This window comes from Chiloscyllium plagiosum, chromosome 22 (assembly GCF_004010195.1).
Source record: "Chiloscyllium plagiosum isolate BGI_BamShark_2017 chromosome 22, ASM401019v2, whole genome shotgun sequence".
Lineage (NCBI taxonomy): Eukaryota > Metazoa > Chordata > Chondrichthyes > Orectolobiformes > Hemiscylliidae > Chiloscyllium > Chiloscyllium plagiosum.
In genome coordinates, this window is record NC_057731.1 from 52,635,012 (window position 1) to 52,654,767 (window position 19,756).

Below are 19,756 nucleotides of genomic sequence, written 5' to 3' on the forward strand. Positions count from 1 at the left end.
GTCAATTATAAAGGATGAAATTACGACTCATCTGGATAGTAGTAACAGGATAGGTCAGAGTCAGCATGGATTTATGAAGGGGAAATCATGCTTGACTAATCTTCTGGAATTTTTTGAGAATGTAACTCTAAAGATGGGCAAGGGAGATCCAGTGGATGTAGTGTACCTGGACTTTCAGTAAGCCTTTGATAAAGTCCCACATAGGAGGTTAGTGTGCAAAATTAGGGCGCATGGTATTGGGGGCAAAGTACTGACTTGGATTGAAAATTGGTTGGCTGACAGGAAACAAAGAGTAGTGATAAACGGCTCCCTTTTGGAATGGCAGGCGAGGTACCAGTGGGGTACTGCAGGGATCAGTGCTGGGACCGCAGCTTTTTACAATATTATATTAATGATATAGAAGATGGTATTAATAGTAATATTAGCAAATTTGGGTGGCAGGGTGAAATGTGAGGAGGATGTTAGGAGATTACAGGGTGACCAGGACAGGTTAGGTGAGTGAACAGGTTAGGTGAGTGGACAGATGCATGGCAGATGCAGTTTAATGTGGATAAATGTATGGTTATCACTTTGGTGGCAAGAACAGGAAGGCAGATTACTACCTCAATGGAGTCAATTTAGGTAAAGGGGCAGTACAGAGAGATCTGGGTGTTCTTGTACACCAGTCAATGAAGGCCAGCATGCAGGTACAGCAGGTAGTGAAGAAGGCTAATAGCATGCTGGCCTTCACAACAAGAGGGATTGAGTATAGAAGCAAAGAGGTTCTTCTGCAGCTGTGTACAGGGCCCTGGTGAGACCGCACCCAGAATATTGTGTGCAGTTCTGGACTCCAAATTTGAGGAAAGACATTCTGGCTATTGAGGGAGTGCAGCGTAGGTTCACGAGGTCAATTCCTGGAATGGCGGGATTATCTTACACTGAAAGACTGGAGCGACTGGGCTTGTATGCCCTTGAGTTCAGAAGACTGAGAGGGGATCTGCTTAAGACGTATAAGATTATTAAAGGATTGGACACTCTGGAGGCAGGAAACATGTTTCCGCTGATAGGTGAGTCCTGAACCAGAGGACACAGCTTAAAAATAAGGGGTGGGCCATTTACGACAGAGTTGAGGAGAAACTTCTTTACCCAGAGAGTGGGTGTGTGTGTGGAATGCTCTGCCCCAGAAGGTATTGGAGGTCCAGTCTCTGGTTCTGTTCGCCGAGCTGGAAGTTTTAGTTGCAAACGTTTCGTCCCCTGGCTAGGCGACATCATCACTGCTTGGCAGCCTCCTGCGAAGCGCTTCTTTGATGTTTCCTCCGGTGTTTATAGCGGTCTGTCCCTGCCGCTTCCGGTTGTCAGTTTCAGCTGTCCGCTGTAGTGGTTGGTATATTGGGTCCAGGTCGATATGTTTGTTGATGGAGTTTGTGGATGAATGAGGGTAGTGAGGTGAAATGGTAATGTGAATGAAATCACGTGAAATTTTGAAATTATTTATTTGCAAATTGTGGTCCATTGCCTGGCAGTACAAAGTGCAGGATCCAGTGTGTGGAATACATTTTTGGTGGGCGGAGGGGGGTGGGGTGGGGGTGGATTAGGTAATTATATCTGGTGTGAAACTAGTAATTTGTTGAGTTCAATTCATTTTGAATAATAGTAATGGCCATAAGGATGATTTTTCACTTCACTCATTTCATTTGAATAAATCCTGTCCCAGGCACTCCCATCACTTTAATAAAAAAGACATTGACAATAATGATTCCTTTTGTTCTTGGCTGTTTTACAGCGCAAAGATACAGTCGGAAATCATTTCTTCTAAAGGCTGAGTTAAACATAGCTACCAGACTGATTGTTGCTGCCTCACATGACTTTTTGTAATCACCAAATGTCCTTGGTGAATTTTACAATATACTTATTGAGAAAACCACATTACAAAACATAAATTTTGTTGATTTTTTATACAATATTGAAGTCAATGTTTACAGTAATTGTACAAATTAAAAAGAATTCACCATTTTATCTGATAAACCAGAACACTGCTTACGTAGTCTAATAGACTAACATTCTACATTCTGCATCCAGCGTAAAGCTGAACAACAATTTATTAACATCTCATTCAAATGGAAGAATAAATACAGAAAAATGGCAGACATCTCCTTCTGGTTCCATGAGAGTCAGTGAACAACATTCAGAAGCAAACAAAATGTTTAAATCAGATTCCTAATTCTGCAGTACACTATTTTTGATAGTTAGGAAGTTATTTGTGTGTTTTTCAAATCTAATTGTGAGAATGAAATAACTTAGATATGTTTGTATTTTACTTTTAAGTCCCAATTGTAGATCTGGATAGCTTCCTACTTCCATTCGAAAGTTTGTAAATGTTATGCAAATCTATTGAACACTTTTGCATTGCAATACTTATGATTTCATGCTGTTTCTAAATAGTTTATAAATCAAGTGCTTCATTTAAAGCTATTTAAAAATGTCTCTGTTGGCTTTATTTTATTTGTTATGAATTTGAGCAAGCAACTAATTTGTTTTCTGAATATTTTCCCTAATTTTGTCAATTAAGGCAAATTATGAACTGTAGTCAGCTTCTTTAGTAAGTATTGTAATTAATAGATTCATTTGGGCCCCAGAGATCTGAACTTAAAATAACCTTTGTGTTAATACATGGATGATCTTTGGTCTTACTGGCAATACCCTAACTGGATTGAAGAACATTTCATTGTATCAAAAGCAGAGTAAAATCGCACTCTGGAGATTGCTCAGATTATGGTCTATCCAGAGAGGATACACAATAGAAATAAATGGCTAAGATATCCAATTCATGCAGCTCCACAATTCTACTGAGATTTAAATGTCACATTAGTGAAGGTTAGAAGTATCAGATTATATTAAAATATTAAGTTTAATCCTGTAATTTCTTTTCTCTAATTCCATTCCTTGTACGTCAATTTAAATACATTTCAAGGGATAGATCCTTAGAGCATTATGCATTTAATATACTCTCCAATCTTTTCTAAATTATTTACTATGTTGAGAAGAGAGAACTGAGTTGATTACATACAGAAGAATTAGAGAAGTAAAATGTTAATAACATTTATAAAGCTGTCATTCATAAAAGTATTTTCTTTGATATGCATGTCAGCAACAGTTATGTTCATTCGAACTGTAGATCTAGATTGTCAGAAAGAATGCTATGTATCAATGTATTTCTTCAACTGGGGCAACACTACTATCATAGGGCAAGCCAGACAGAGAACAGCCAGGGAATTCCTAGAGGCATGGCATTCATCCACAAACTCCATCAACAAACACATCGACCTGGACCCAATATACCAACCACTACAGCGGACAGCTGAAACTGACAACCGGAAGCGGCAGGGACAGACCACTTTTAACAGCGGAGGAAACATCAAAGAAGCGCTTCGCAGGAGGCTCCCAAGCACTGATGATGTCGCCTAGCCAGGGGACGAAACATTTGCAACAAAAACTTCCAGCTCTGCGAACAGAACCACAACAACGAGCACCTGAGCTACAAATCTTCGCACAAACTTTGAATTCTTGGTAGTGTGGATGAGCAGAGAGATCTAGGTGTCCATATGCATAGATTCCTGAAAGTTGCCACTCAAGTTGATAGGATTGTTAAGAAGGTTATGGTTTGTTAGCATTTTTTGGCAGAGGGATTGAGTTTCAGAGCCATAAGGTCATGTTGCAGCTGTACAACACTCTGGTGTGGTCACACTTGGAGTATTGTGTACAGTTCTAGATGCTGCTTTATAGGAAGCACGTGGAAGCATTGGAAAGGATGCAGAGAACAGCCAGGGAATTCCTAGAGGCATGGCATTCATCCACAAACTCCATCAACAAACACATCGACCTGGACCCAATATACCAACTACTACAGCGGACAGCTGAAACTGACAACCGGAAGCGGCAGAGACAGACCACTATAAACACCGCAGGAAACATCAAAGAAGCGCTTCGCAGGAGGCTCCCAAGCACTGATGATGTCGCCTAGCCAGGGGACGAAACGTTTGCAACAAAAACTTCCAGCTCGGTGAACAGAACCACAACAACGAGCACCCGAGCTACAAATCTTCGCACAAACTTTGAGCCCAGTCTCTGGATTCGTTTAAGAAAGAGTTGGATGGAGCTCTCAGGGATAGTGGAATCAAGGGTTATGGCGATAAGGCAGGAATAGGATACTGATTAAGGATGATCATAATGAATGGTGGTGCAGGCTCGAAGGGCAGAATGGCCTACTCCTGCACCTATTGTCTATTGTATGCCATGTAGGAATGGTGCTGACTGTCAACTATAGGAAGTTTTCTTTGTCACAGAGCTATATTGAGGAAAGGTTACTACCTGAGGTTTGAATGGTGAAGACAGCATCCCTGCATAAATAGGCCGAGGTCAGGTTTTGGTGATGTTCCTTTCGTGCGCCTTATCATGCTTTATTGTTAAAAGTGCAATCTATAAATATAATTTATAGTAAAATGAGGCCAGACATTTATTGATTTCATGTTCCTGCTTCCTAGTTTGTGTAAATTGCAAAATTATTAATCAGCAACAAATAAACGATTGAACTGATTGCAAATGCTAGACCATGTTATTCTACAGTTCATGTTTAAACATTACTAGGCGTTTGTGTACAGCAGATGTTTTAATCAGTGGCAAATCACTGCAGATGCTGGAATATGCACCGAAAACAAAAAAAATGCTGACGATCACACCGGGTCAGGCAGCATCCATGGAAAGAGAGTGAGCTAACATTTTTGAGTCAAATTAAATCCCCAGGACCTGTTTCCACACGTCATTTACTGTGTCTTTTGCTCCTGATGCGGTCTCCTCTGCATTGGGGAAACAGGACACCGACTCACAGAGCGCTTCAGAGAACATCTCCGGGACACCCCCGCCAACCAACCCCACTGCCCCGAACACTTCAAAGCTCCCTCCCTCTCCACAGAGGACATGCAGTTCCTTGGCCGCCTCCATTGCCACTTCCTCACCATCCGATGCCTGGAAGAAAAATACCTCATCTTCCACCTCGGGACCCTCCAACCCCAGGGCATCAGTGTGGATTTCACCAGTTTCCTCATTTACCCTTCCCCCACCTTACCCCAGTTCCAACCTTCCCCTCACCTTTATCCACCTATCGCATTCCTAGCTACCTTCTAACACAGCCCCACTCCTTCCCATTTATTTCTCGATCCCCGAGGCTCTCAGCCTCTTTCCTGATGAAGGGCTTTTGCCCGAAACGTAGTTTCTCCTGCTCCTCGGATGCTGCCTGACCTGCTGTGCTTTTCCAGCACCACACTCTCGACTCTGATCTCCAGCATCTGCAGTACTCGTTTTCGCCAGATTAGGTGTAGCCTAGAACTCTGTGGGAAGCTAGAGCAGTGATTGCTGGGCCCCTTGCTGAGGTATTTGTATCATGGATAGTCACAGGTGAGGTACTGGAAGACTGGACGTTGGCTAACGTGGTGCCACTGTTTAAGAAGGGTGGTAAAGACAAGCCAGAGAACTATAGACCAGTGAGCCTGACATCGGTGGTGGGCAAGCTGTTGGAGGGTTGTATGTGTATTTGGAAAGGCAAGGACTGATTCGGGATCATCAGCATGGACTTGTGTGCGGGAAATCATGTCTCACAAACTTGATTGAATTTTTTGAAGAAGTAACAAAGAGGGTTGCTGAGGGGCAGAGCGATAGACACGATCTGTATAACTTCAGTAAGGCGTTCAACAAGGTTCCCCATGGGAGGTTGGTTAACAAGGTTAGATCTCATGGAATACAGGGAGAACTAGCCATTTGGATACAGAACTGGCTCAAAGGTAGAAGTATTGGTGGTGGAGAGTTGTTTTTTCAGACTGGAGGCCTGTGACCAGTGGAGTGCCACAAGGATCGGTGCTGGGTCCACTGCTTTTCGTCATTCATATAAATGATTTGGATGAAAGCATAAGAGATATAGTTAGTAAGTTTGCAGATGACACCAAAATTGGAGGTGTAGTGGACAGCAAAGAAGGTTACCTCAGATTACAATGGGATTTTGATCAGATGGGTCAGTGGGCAGAGAAGTGGCAGATGGAGTTTAATTTAGATAAACGTGTGAGGTGCTGCATTTTGGGAAAGCAAATCTTAGCAGGACTTCTCCACTCTATGGTAAGGTCCGAGGGAGTGTTGCTGAACAGAGAGACCTTGGAGTGCAGGTTCATAGCTCCTTGAAAGTGGAGTTGCAGGTAGATAGGATAGTGAAGGAGGCATTTGGTATGCTTTCCTTTATTGGTCAGAGTATTGAGTACAGGAGTTGGGAAGTCATGTTGAGGCTGTACAGGATGTTGGTTAGGCCACTGTTGGAATATTGCGTGCAATTCTGTTCTTCCTATTGGAAAGATGTTGTGAAACTTGAATGGGTTCAGAAAAGATTTACAAAGATGTTGCCAGGGTTGGAGGATTTGAGTGATATAGAGAGATTGAATAGGTTGGGGCTGTTTTCCCTGGAGCATCGGAGGCTGAGAGGTGATCTAATGGAGATTTGTAAAATCATGAGGGGCATGGATAGGATAAATAGACAAAGTCTTTTCCCTGGGGTCGGGGAGTCCAGAACTGGAGGGCATAGTTTTAGGGTGAGAGGGGAAAGATATAAAAGAGACCGAAGGGGCAACTTTTTCACGCAGAGGGTGGTACATATATAGAATGAGCTGCCAGAGGAAGTGGTGGAGGCTGGTACAATTGCAACATTTAAAAGGCATCTGGATGGGTATATGAATAGGAAGGGTTTGGAGGGATATGGGCCTGGCGCTGGCATGTGGGACTAGATTGGGTTGGGATATCTGGTCAGCATGGACTAGTTGGGCTGAAGGGTCTATTTCTGTGCTGTACCTTTCTATGACTGTTCAGTTAGACTTGAAATGTTAGCTTGCTGTCTCTCCATAAATGCTGCCTGACCCACCCTGAGTGCTAGCATTTTTTTGTTTTTAGAAATCTCAATCCATCTGTTAAGAGAAGTTGTGAAACCCCTCTCTCTGCAGCAGGTGGGTTTTGAATTCAGCCCTCTTGGCTTAGAATAGGGACACAACCAGTGTGCCACAAGAACCAATTTATGGACAGTAATCGGGAAAGAACAATCGACTCCATCGTCTATTGCAGCATTTAATGATCAATAATCAAGTGACACTGAAAGGACTGAGTTCATCTGAGGCTTGGCAACATGCAAATATCTGACAAAATCGTTGAAAGGTTTTTTGAATAAGCCAAGACTTATTCCATTAAGTTCCAGTCCACATGTTAGTTCCTTCAGTTTTCCGTTTTAGCATCGTTGAAATACGGAACTATGTATGTGAAAGTGGGAGTTAATTGCATGTTTTTCTATCTGAACTAATCAGCTTATTCTTTCTATATAGGTGAAAGATTTAGAAGCAAGAACTCATGCAAAATGGCAAGAGTTGTTACAGCGTTCACGACCCCTTCAGGTAAAATGATAGAGTAAACAGACAAGTTATTGCAACTTGGGGGGGGGAGGGGGGGCAGGCAATCATAGAGTGAAGTCTCTTACAATGTAGGCAGTTGCCCACCTTGGCTAATGACATGGATGAAGTGGAGGTGCTGGTGTTGGGCTGGGGTGGGGAAAGTCAGAAGTAACACGACAGCAGGTTATAGTCCAACAGAATTCATTGAAATCACAGATTTTTGGAGCACTGCTGCTTGTCAGCAGAAGTCTGAGAGGTGGAGCTGTAAATTTAAACCATAATGTAAGTCTCAGGCTGCAAGTTCCCAATTATCATCTTGACACCAGCACTTCCAAATTTCATTTGATTAATTTGAAGAATTAAAAGAAACTTTCCAAAATTTTTTGAAACCGGTGGTTGATTTGATGGTGCGTGTGTGTCTCCTGACCCAAACAGTCTTCTGTTTATTTCCTGGGCTGCGGAGATAGCTGATCTCCTCCACTCTTGTGATAACTGGCCTTCACTGCTTTGGGTGAGTGAGATGTCAAGTGACATAGTGTCACTAATGCCTGATTACAATGCACTAAAAACTACCTATCAACTACATGGATTTGGAAGGTTAGAATGGTATCAGTTTGGCAAAATGCCAATTAACCTAGTGGACTCAATTCATTTGGGATTCCAAGGGATATTGTCACTCTCCAAAGTATACACTAGGGAGAACCTGGTGTCCTTAGAACAGGTATACATATGCACATCAATTTTCTTTTTGATGTATTTTACTGTTTCCATGTTGTTCCTTAAAGGATCAGTCCCTCTCCACTTATTCTTTCATAGCCAGAGTATTTCTAGCAATGTATTTTAACATAAATCCCTTCATCCCATGACTAGCATACACAATTCTGTAACTTACCCAAGATTCCATCCTTAGGCTCTTTCCACTCTTCTCAATTCTCTCCTAGCAACAGCTTCATAGATATAGGATCACTGTTTTCCTGTACGTAGTCAACTTTTACCCTTTTATCAGACTTTTAGTCACCTGTTCCTATAATGTTCACAATCCTCTGGCCTACCATGAGTTTTTGCTACTTTGTCTGCCTTTGGTTTTGATTAAGTACCTGCCATGCCTGTCTTTGTTAAGCACAAGTGATTCATCCTTCTCATTGTGCCATATTTAACAAATACATTTTTTTCCTGAGCAATATGGAATTTCTGCATAAATGTCTGTCACTGCTCATCTGTTGACCTTCCCCAGTCTGTTTTCCTGACATGCTTTCGACAACTCTTCTTAACACTGTTAACTGTCCTTTATTTAAGTTAAAGACACTGGTTTGAGACCTGTATTGCTCTCACCCAAAATGATATTGAAATTCTTGGGTTGTGATTTCTATCCCCAAGCAAATCCTTAGATAAGGGATCTCTTCTTATTCGTACCTCCTTATTACTTTTAGATCTAAACTAGCATGTTCCTCAGTAGGCTGTGTCATATATTACTCTAAAAAAACGATGTTCAGTGTTCTCTACAAAGTTGTCCTCCATGTTACCCATCTGAATTTTCCTGTCAGTATGCAGATTCAGATCACCCATGGCAATTGACCTTTTCTCATACCTTCATTATTCCCTGATTTATACTTTGCCCCACGGTGAGACAACTCTTCAAAGTCTATAGACTCCCACCCTTGACTTATATCCTTCCTTGTTCCACGTTTCCATACAAATGGATTCCACATCATAAACTATCACACCTATGTCACTACTCTCCCACGAGAGAGATTCTGCTCTTATTAACAACACTACCTCACCACCTCTCTTCTTTTTGCCTGTTTTTTTCTAGAACATTGAATGTTGAGTTCCCAGTCCTGGTTACCCTGCAACCACGTCACTGTAATAGCAATCAAGACACATTCATTTATTTTTATTTGTGTTGTCAACTTATCTAGTCACAAGTGCATGCATAGAGCATACTAGCCTCCACTACTTCATCTGGCAGCACATTCCATTCAAGTACCACCTTCGGCGTGAAAACGTTGCCCCTTAGGTCCCTTGTATATCTTTCCCCTCTCACCTAAACCTATGCCCTCTAGTTCGCTTTGACTTTTTACCATTATTACTTAGTCTGGTTCTAATTTCTGTTGTACTCACCTTATTATTTTCTCCTGTCAAATTTTGATTATCATTCGTCTGCTCGCTATTCTGCACCTTGGTGCTGTCATTTCTTTTTGAATTTTTAACTTCCAGTCACTAATTAGTTTAAAGCACTATCTGCAACCCTAGTGATATGATTTGTCAGGACACTGGTCCAGCACAGTTCAAATTAAGTCTATCGCAGTGGGACAGTTCTGCTTACTCCAGGACTAATACAATTTAGCGAGTTTTGAGAAGATTTGCAGCTCAGGTTGAGGTTCTGGATGTAGGTTTGCTCACTGAGCTGGAAGGTTCATTTTCAGGCGTTTTATCACCATACTAGGTAGCACCTTCAGTGAGCCTCCAGACGAAGCACTGCTGATGTTTCCTGCTTTCTGTTTATATGTTTGGGTTTCTTTGTGCAAAGGAAACCATTATTTTTATACAATTATACAGTTGCACCTCTCATCATCTTTACCCTGTCAATTTGCATATGATGCAGGTAGTAAACCTGCAATTATTATGCCTTTTGTAGATCTGCTTTATAATTTAGCCCCAGGCGAAAGGGAAGGATAACACTCCAAGAAGTATAACGACCAATGGGAAATAAAGCAGCAGGTTAACATTTTTGGGGGTGGATAAAAAATGAAAACAAAGGAGAACTCAAGTTATTCAAGTTTCCAGAATACAAAATAAAAGTGTTTGGAAAGGGTTAGGGATCAAACTTCAAACGCATATAGTGGAACAGCAAGGCAGGGGTTTCTGGGGGTAATTTGGGGGAGACTGCAAAAATTCATCCCTCGGAGAAAGAAGCCTACTAAAGGGAGGGTGAGGCAATCGTGACTGTCGAGGGAAGTCTGGGACAGCATATAAGGAAAAGAGGTAGCATATAATGCGGCAAAAGTCAATGGGAAGCTTACAAAGACCAACAGAGGACAACCAAAAAAAAATTAGGGAGAAGATTAAATATGAGGATAAGCTAGCCTGTAATATAAAAGATGATTGCAAGTGTGTCTTTAGATATAGAAGGGCAAAAGAGAGACAAAAGTGGACCTTGGGCTGCTGAAAAATGACACTGGAGAAATTGTAATGGGCAACAAAGAAATGGCGGATGAAGTGCACATTTGTGTCAGTCTTCATGGTGGAAGCTGCAAGTAACATCCCTAAAAATTGTATGTCAGTGGGGTAGAGGGGAGTATGGTGACCATCACCAAGGAGAAGGTGCTAGAAAAACTGAAAGGTCTGAGGGTGGATAAATCACCTTGACTCATTGGACTATACCCTAGAGTTGTGAAGGAGGTAGCTGAAGCGGTAGTGACCTTTCAGGAATCGCTGGATTCGGGGAGCGTCCCAGAGGACTAGAAAGCAGCTAACGTAATCCCTCCATTTAAGAAGGAAGTAAGGCAAAAGATGGGAAAGTAATGACCGATTAACCTGACATTGGTCGTAGGCAAGACTTTAGACTCTGTTATGAAGGTTGAGATTTCTGAATACTTGGAAGTGAGTGGTAAAATAGGGCAAAGTCAATATGGTTTCATCAAGGGGAGGTCATGCCTGTCAAATCTGCTAGAATGTTTTGAGAAGGTAACGAGCAGGTTAGACAGAGGGGAACAATGGATGTTATCTACTTTGAGTCGATCTTTGTCAAGGTGCCACACAGGAGGCTTCTGAGTAATATAAGGCTTCATGGTGTTAGAGGCAAGCTACTAGCTTAAATAGAAGATTGGTTGTCTGTCAGAAAGCAGAGAATGGTGATAAAAGGATCTTCTCACAATAGCAGCCAGTGACTAGTGGTGTTCCACAAGGGTCAGTGTAGGGACACCATCTTTTCATTGTATACATTAACGATCTCGATGAAGCAAATGAGGGCATTCTGGCTAAGTTTGCAGATGATACAAAGATAAGTGGAGGGGCACGTAATATTGAGGAGGCATGGAAGTTGCAAAAAGATTTAGACAGGTTAAGAGAGTGGGCAAAAAAAAAGTGGCAGATGGAATAACGTGGAAAGGTGAGGCCATGCACTTTGTTTGGAAGAATAGAAGCATACGCTGTTTTCTAAATGAGAAAATTCAGAAATCAAGTACAAAAGGACTTGGGAGTCTTCGTCCAGGGTTCTCTTAAGGTAAACTTGCAGGTTCAGTTAGTAGTTAGTAGTTAGGAAGGCAAATACAATGTTTGTGAGAAGATTTGTAGCTCGGGTGCTCGTTGCTGTGGTTCTGTTCACCGAGCTGGAAGTTTTTGTTGCAAACGTTTCGTCCCCTGGCTAGGCGACATCATCAGTGCTTGGGAGCCTCCTGCGAAGCGCTTCTTTGATGTTTCCTCCGGTGTTTATAGTGGTCTGTCCCTGCCGCTTCCGGTTGTCACTGGTCATGTCTTTCGTGGCTAGTTGATGTTCATGTATGCGGATTGTTAGCTGTCTTCCTGTTTGTCCTATATAGTGTTTTGTGCAGTCCTTGCATGGTATTTTGTACGCTACATTAGTTTTGCTCATGTTGGGTATCGGGTCCTTCGTTCTGGTGAGTTGTTGTCTGAGCGTGGCTGTTGGTTTGTGTGCCGTTATGAGTCCTAGGGGTCGCAGTAGTCTGGCTGTCAGTTCCGAGATGCTCCTGATGTATGGTAGTGTGGCTAGTCCTTTTGGTTGTGGTATGTCCTCGTTCCGTGATCTTTCTCTTAGGCATCTGTTGATGAAGTTGCGCGGGTATCTGTTTTTGGTGAATACCTTGTATAGGTGTTCCTTTTCTTCAGCCAGAGAGTGGTGAATCTATGGAGTTCATTGCCACAGAAGGCTGTGGAGGGGCCAAGTCATCGACTATACGTAAAACAGAGTTAGGTTTCTCAATCCCAATCTCCACCGACATTTGATCCCCTTGACAATCAGAAATCTATCAGCCATGATTGAATGGAGGAGCAGACTCTATGGGCCGAATGTCCTAATATCTGCCCTTATGTCTTATGGTCTTCAGCTGTTGATAATTCTTCAGTAGAACCTTTTTCCTAGTGCTATCTGCCACTGGTACCTGCAAAGATAATGATAACTGGCTCTTTCCCTCCCAATCCAGGTTCCTCTCCAGCCCAGGAGAGATGTCCTTAACCTTGGCACCACAAAGACAACATAACCTTCTGGACTGTTTCTTTGCTACACAAGACAGTATCTGTTCTCTAACTATGCTATCCTGTGTTACTACTGCATTTCACTTTCTTCCTGCACATGAATGTTGTTCTGAGCCATAGTACATTGGTTAGTTTGCTCTTCCTCTCTGCAGTCTGTGCCCTCGCTGACACTTGGTGCAACTACGTTATATCTGTTGGGCAAGGCAGAATGGTCATAGAGATGTATAGCACGGAAACAGACCCTTCGGTCCAACCCGTCCAGATATCCCAACCCAAACTAATCCCACCTGCCACACCCGGTCCATATCCCTCCAAACCCTTCCTATTCATATACCCATCCAAATGCCTTTTAAATGTTGCAATTGTACCAGCCTCCACCACATCCTCTGGCAGCTCATTATATACATGCACCTCCCTCTGTGTGAAAAAGTTGCCCCTCCGGTCTCTCTCATATCTTTCCCCTCTCACCCTAAACCTATGCCCTCTAGTTCTGGACTCCCCGACCTCAGGGAAAAGACTGTCTATTTATCCTATCCATGACCCTCATTATTTTGTAAACCTCTTTAAGGTCACCCCTCAGCCTCCGACGCTCCAGGGAAAACAGCCCCAACCTGTTCAGCCTCTCCCTCTAGCTCAAATCCTCCAACCCTGGAAACATGCTTGTAAATCTTTTCTGAACCCTTTCAAGTTTCACAACATTTTTCCAATAGGAAAGAGACCAGAATTGCACATAATATTCCAACAGCGGCCTAACCAATGTCCTGTACAGCTGCAACATGACCTGCCAACTCCTGTACTCAATACACTGACCAATAAAGGAAAGCATACCAAATGCTGCCTTCACTGTCTTATCTACCTGCGACTCCATTTTCAAGGAGTTATGAACCTGCTCTCCAAGGTCTCTTTGTTCAGCAACACTCCTTAGAACCTTACTATTAAGTGTATAAGTCCTGCTAAGATTTGCTTTCCCAAAATCCTCACTTTTATCTGAATTAAACTCTATCTGCCACTTCTTAGCCCATTGGCCCATCTGGTCAAGATCCTGTTGTAATCTGAGGTAACTCTCTTCGCTGTCCACTACATCTCCAATTTTGGTGTCATCTGCAAACTTAGTAACTGCATCTCTTATACTCTTATCCAAATGATTTATATAAATGACAAAAAGTAGAGGACCCAGCACCGATCCTTGTGGCACTCCACTGGTCACAGGCCTCCAGTCTGAAAAACAACCCTTCACCACCACCCTCTTTCTTCTACCTTTGAGCCAGTTCTGTATCCAAATGGCTAGTTTTCCCTGTATTCCATGAGATCTAACCTTGCTAACCAGTCTCCCATGGGGAACCTTGTCTCACGCCTTACTGAAGTCCATATAGATCACATCTACCACTCTGCCCTCATCAATTTTCTTTGTTACTTCTTCAAAAAACTCAATCAAGTTTGTGAGACATGATTTCACATGCACAAAGCCATGTTGACTAACCCGAATCAGTCCTTGCCTTTCCAAGTACATGTACATCCTGTCCCTCAGGATTCCCTCCAACAACTTGCCCACCATCGACATAAGGCTCACCAGTGTTTAGTTCCGTGTCTTGTCCTTACTGCCCTTCTTAAACAGTGGCACCATGTTTGCCAACCTCCAGTCTTCCAGCACCTCTCCTGTGACTATCGATGATACGAATATCTCAGCAAGAGGCCTAACAATCACGTCTCTAGCTTCCCACAGAGTTCTAGGGTACATCTCACTGGACCCAAAATGTTAATTCTGCTTTCTCTCCACAGATGCTACCAGACGTGTTGAATTTTTCCAGCATCCACTGTTTGTTGGTTTATTTGTCTTGTCACGCAAGTCCCCTCTCCCAGTCTTCAGTGATGCTGACTTGATGTAGTCTTTCTGACATAACTTACCTTTGCTCCTATCTCACTGATGCTGTTTCTAGAAACCCTTATTCTCACCTTTCTCAACTTAGACTTCAGTGCTACATTATTTTTCTGTAAGACATTACTGTGCTGTCCATATTATTTTTTACAACAGGTCCTTGCTGACCTATGTTTTGTTCCAAACCCCCACAGTGCAACTGATTTATAGTTGTTTACTGTGCTAACTTTGCCTTGTGACTTCGTTTCCCCTTTCCTAAACCTCTGAAGCTTTCCCATTCCTATACCATTCAGAAGCTGTTTCTGTATCACTTTGCTGTTGTGCCTCACTCCTTGTTGCCCTGTTGCTGGTTGCTATGCCATCAGCTACCTGAGCCCCATTCTATGGACTTTGCACCCAAGACCTATACTGTCTTGTCTTTGTTTTTTTAAACTGTCGAAGGCCAGCTCTTTGATCAAACTCAGGTCACCCTACTCTTCCATTGGTTTAATATCAATTTGATATCATGAGGACATGGGCACTGTCCCCATGACTTGTCCTACCTGCTTATCATCTTTTCCATCTCTCCACTCCATCCTTCTCCCTGACCTATCACCTTCATCCCCACCCCCATTCACCTATTGTACTCTATGCTACTTTCTCCCCACCCCCATCCCCTCTCATTTATCTCCATCTTGCAGGCACTCTGCCTCTATTCCCGATGAAGGGCTTTTGCCCGAAACGTCGATTTTCCTGCTCCTCGGACGCTACCTGACCTGCTGTGCTTTTCCAGCACCACTCTAATCTAGAATCTGGTTTCCAGCATCTGCAGTCCTTGTTTTTACCATATTGGCAATTTTGTTTTTGGTTAATGCTGAATGAGCACTTCTTTATTTTTGAAAAAATATAGAATGACACCTGAAATAATCTGTAATTTTATTTTAGGGGAAACTTCACGACTACTGGGAACCTCTGTCTGAAGATCAGAATCAGCTTAGTCAGTCCTCTCCATTTGAAGAAGAACGAGAACACTACATGATTCAAGAAGTTAATGACATTGATGAAGATTTGGATATTGCTTAATGCAACATGTATAGAATTTTTAAAAAAATTACAAAGCTACAAATCTGTTGATATATAAAAATGTTTAGATCTTAATGGGTTTGTGTTCTGGTTTTTGTTCTGAGACAGGGACCTACGCAAAGTTTGGAATAACTATGATTAGAATCTGTTAAAGCAGTTAACATTTTTGATATTTTAGCTCTATCAAAAGAACTATCAAAAATATTTTGTAATGTTGGAGATTGAGTTTATTTATATAATGCAGCTGTGTTTGCAGTGTTTTGTAAGGTCAATTTTATTGCTGTACATAACTGTCCCTCTTTTGTAATGTTCTCATTTTTGTTGTATTTGGACATTGTAATGATTGAATCTTCCAAATGTACTTGAAAATGTTATTCTTTTATTTGGCTTTATGCCATTTGAAAATCAAATTGGTGGACTGTTTCGTGTGGAAGATGCAATGGATTTGCAAATCACTAAAGAAGAAAGCAACATATGATGAGCTGCACATTTATTGCAACCAAGGCTGCAGTTCTGTATAGCTTACAAAAGCTCTTGTCTTTGCTAATTGAGTTTGCACGTATTTGCCTCCCACTTTTGTATTTTGAAGTTGTAGTCTCTAGTATTGGCGTACACTTAAGATCTTTATGTTAAAATTCTTTTATTTGCAATTTTTTTTTTCCTTTTCCTAAATATTTTTATTTGCACTAGCATTACATAAAGATGAATTCAGTAGGATGAAACAGCCTCTCCCAGTGCTAATTTCTATGTGTATAGTATAAAAGGCCTGTAAAATGAATCAAATGAAATTAATAAGCTTAGGTGATTCAGATATCTCAAACCATTGTGTGATTAATGTGCCACGTGAACCTTGACTGTTTCTGCCTTCATCTCTTGATTTCTATTAATTTATGTATACGTTGTGTTTTTATAGCTGCCTCCCATCTTTTTAGGGGTTTCAAATGAGAAAGGTCTTATCCTGGGGTAATTCTGTAAGGCTGTAAAACTGTTGGAGTATTTTATACTTGGTTTTGTTGTGTAGGAAATACTGGATTCTTCACTACCTGTGTATTTATACTTACCTTCTCCTCCTTGTGCAGGGTGGTAGAATTTGCTACTCCTAAGCATTACAAAACCTTTAACTGGATCAAACTACCACAGCTTATACTTTTGATACCAAAGTGAAAAGGTGTGACTGTTTTCTTGAATTAACTGTTAAGAAATGAGCTTTTAATGCCAAATCTGAACACTGGTGGAAGTGACAGAGTCTATCACCTGTACTACTGTCTGGTGTGGTTTATATGAATGGGATATGCTGCTTAAAGAAATGACAGTTTTCCAGTTGTGAGGGATACCTGTCCAGAAGCTTTGTTCCAGGTGTTTGAGTTGCTGACCCCAATCTCTGGCTAGCTTGTGTTTTCGAGCTTACAGGTTAGTGATCGATTACTGCACATGGTTGTGGAATGTGGATTCCTGTGTAAAGTCTCCACGTGATCAGGTATCTGATCTTGCCCCGGCCAACTCGATCTCTGCCCCACAGTTAAATATGAAAGATGTGTGGCCAAAGGCCAATTTGTATGTGTATCTGCTAACTTACCTGAAGGCCTGTTAGATCTTGGTTCATTAGGTGGCTTGGCTGAAGCCTGACCGTGGGGAACCTTTTTTTTCCTGAAAGGTGTTTTTTCTTAAAATGAAAAGCGCACTTGTTTCTGTCTTTATCCTGTTTCCTGAGACAAAAAGCTGTCAGTATGATCTGGAGACATTTTATTAATTGGTCGTCAAGAGTTATTCTAATCTTGTTGAGTCTGGTTACCTGTTAAGGAGAATCTTTACAGACTTACAATGAGATTGAATGTCTTAATGTTGTGCATTTAAATTCATGTCCAGTTCAGTATTTCTATAATTCTGTATTTTAGAAAACTTCTTTGAAATAAAATATTTGTAAAGAATTATTAAGTGAATAATGTAGGCAGAAATACAGCATCGCCCTGATGTGCTGTTAATATGAAGAAGAGAGAAGCTAGCTCTCCCCAGCATGTTGAAATAGTAGTTGATCCAGGAGGGTGGTTTTGTACTCTGGCATTTCACAGCTGAATCTTTAACCAAAGAATATGATTTTTTTTCTACTGCTAGTTAATCTACCTCTGGTCAGTATGGAGCATTTGGTCAGAACATTTGTCCTCAGGGCACTTTCTTTTGTAATTCTGCCACCCTGCACCTTAGACTTCAGAAATGTGTAAAAGACTTGAATTTTTGTTCTGCTTTAAGGCAATTGTCATATGCAGGAAATTTTCATTTTTTTAATTATTTTTTAATAAGTCCTTTATACAAAAATAATTTTCACGTTATTTTGGCAAAATAAAATTTCTGTAATAATGCATTATTTGTGTTTTTGCACTGCTTGAGAAGGGATCTTTTTACAGCATCTTGCTGGGCTTAAACACCTGTTTCACCTTTGGGGTGTTATTACCTTGGAAAGCACAGAAACCTAGCATTTGGCCCAAGCATTCAGTGTCTGTGTACAGTATTGACGCAATATACCTCCATTACTCTGTAGATAACACATTGAATGTTTCTTACAGTTTTCTCTCTTGATTTATCTAGCTTTATATCATACACATCAATGCCTCAACCACACTCTGAAGTAAAAAGTTCCACATTCACGCCATGCTTCAAGTAAAGCAATTTTTCTGTGTTTTCTATTGAGTTTGTTATGACAGTCTTATATTCATGACCTAGTCTCCCCATAAGTGAAATCATTTTTTTCTCTATAGAACTTTGTCAGACATTTCTAATTTTAAATCTTTTAGATCATTCCTCAGCCACCTCAATAAAAACATCACATCCTCCTTGTTATTTTCTGGTACGTATGACTGCTCTTTAACTTATCATTACTTTTATGTTTTTTCCAGGAATAAGTATTTGCTGTCATTATCTAAAAGAGGTTCTACCCAACACCTGATGGATTAAAATGGCTGATCCTCTACTGGACAGAGCTCAGATGTGAACACTAGACAATTCATAATGGTTTTGCATTGCAGCTGATGTCACAATTGGAGTAGTGACTGAAAATGTTACTTTTATGACCTAATGCTAAGCAACAAAATCCCAATCAATGCTGCCAATTTGTTGGTCTCACCTCAAGGTGAACCTCACCTTCCCATAGAACTGTTGCCTTATCGACCAGTTTTTAAGTTTTCTTGACATAAAACCTAACCACCTCTCTTTTTCTCGGCAGATGTTGAAAGAGATTATCTCAGCTACGCTTTGTAATTTGCAAATTATGATAGTCGCCAGAACCAAAGTGAGATTTCTTCACTTAGAGCGGATTGCATAACATTGTGTGAATAAGGTGATCAGCTTAAATATGGATAAATATGAGAGCTGGATAAATGCCAGAAAAGTGGATGGAATTGTCTTGGGCACACATTGCCTTGGGACATCTTGGGCCTGGTGAGTGCTACCATTTAGCTGGCTGATCACTTGAACTATAGAAAAGGGGTCTGACTTGGTGCCTGCTAGAGTAATGATGGTCCATGGAAGCACCATGTGATGTTGCTATGATTCTGTCTTGATGGTCAGATCCCCTGACTTGTAAAAGGATGAATAGCAGGTTAATGTGCAGGTGGTTCATGGGTTGCACATGTGTTCTGTTTTGGAGTCCGTTTGCAAGTTAATTTGTAAATCTGATGTTGCAGATCTGAACATAATGCAGAACAATGTCAAGCAGCCTTTTGTACGTACAGGAAATGTTTACAGGGGAACCTTGATTATCCGAATGGCACAGGTGGGAAGTATTTTGTTCAGATAATCAAACATTTAGATAATCGAATGTTCAGAGAATCGAATTCCGGGTAACGGTTTAGTCAAGTATCGGAACCTTGTGATCTTGTTTGGATAATCTGAAATTTGGATAATCTAATGCCGGGTAATCAAGGTTCCTGTGTGTGTGTTGAGTCTGTGAAATTGCTCCTGCATGTGAGAACATATTGGTAAGTCAAGTTTTGCAAAACTGGGACTTGTACAGTATTTTGAGATACCAATAAATGAACTACAACATACAATGAAGTGCCATTGTAACAAAGGTTAAACTGGCAAAGTGTATCAGGTAAGGAAAACTGTCAGAGTTGCAGGCATGTACTCCCAGTATAATTTCTGCATCATCATTGGCAATTTT

At 41.3% G+C, this 19,756-nt stretch overlaps 1 protein-coding gene across 1 annotated transcript in view; it reads left to right on the forward strand.

The window, feature by feature from the left end:
* Nucleotides 1–17,959, forward strand: part of slf2 (SMC5-SMC6 complex localization factor 2) — a 109,390-nt gene extending 91,431 nt beyond the window's left edge. Inside the window, exons 19-20 of the mRNA XM_043713065.1 lie at nt 7,383–7,451; nt 15,463–17,959. Coding sequence (XP_043569000.1) covers nt 7,383–7,451; nt 15,463–15,600 — 207 coding nt within the window. The 3' untranslated portion in view covers nt 15,601–17,959. The remainder of the gene's footprint in view (nt 1–7,382; nt 7,452–15,462) is intronic.
* Nucleotides 17,960–19,756: the final 1,797 nt, after the last annotated feature.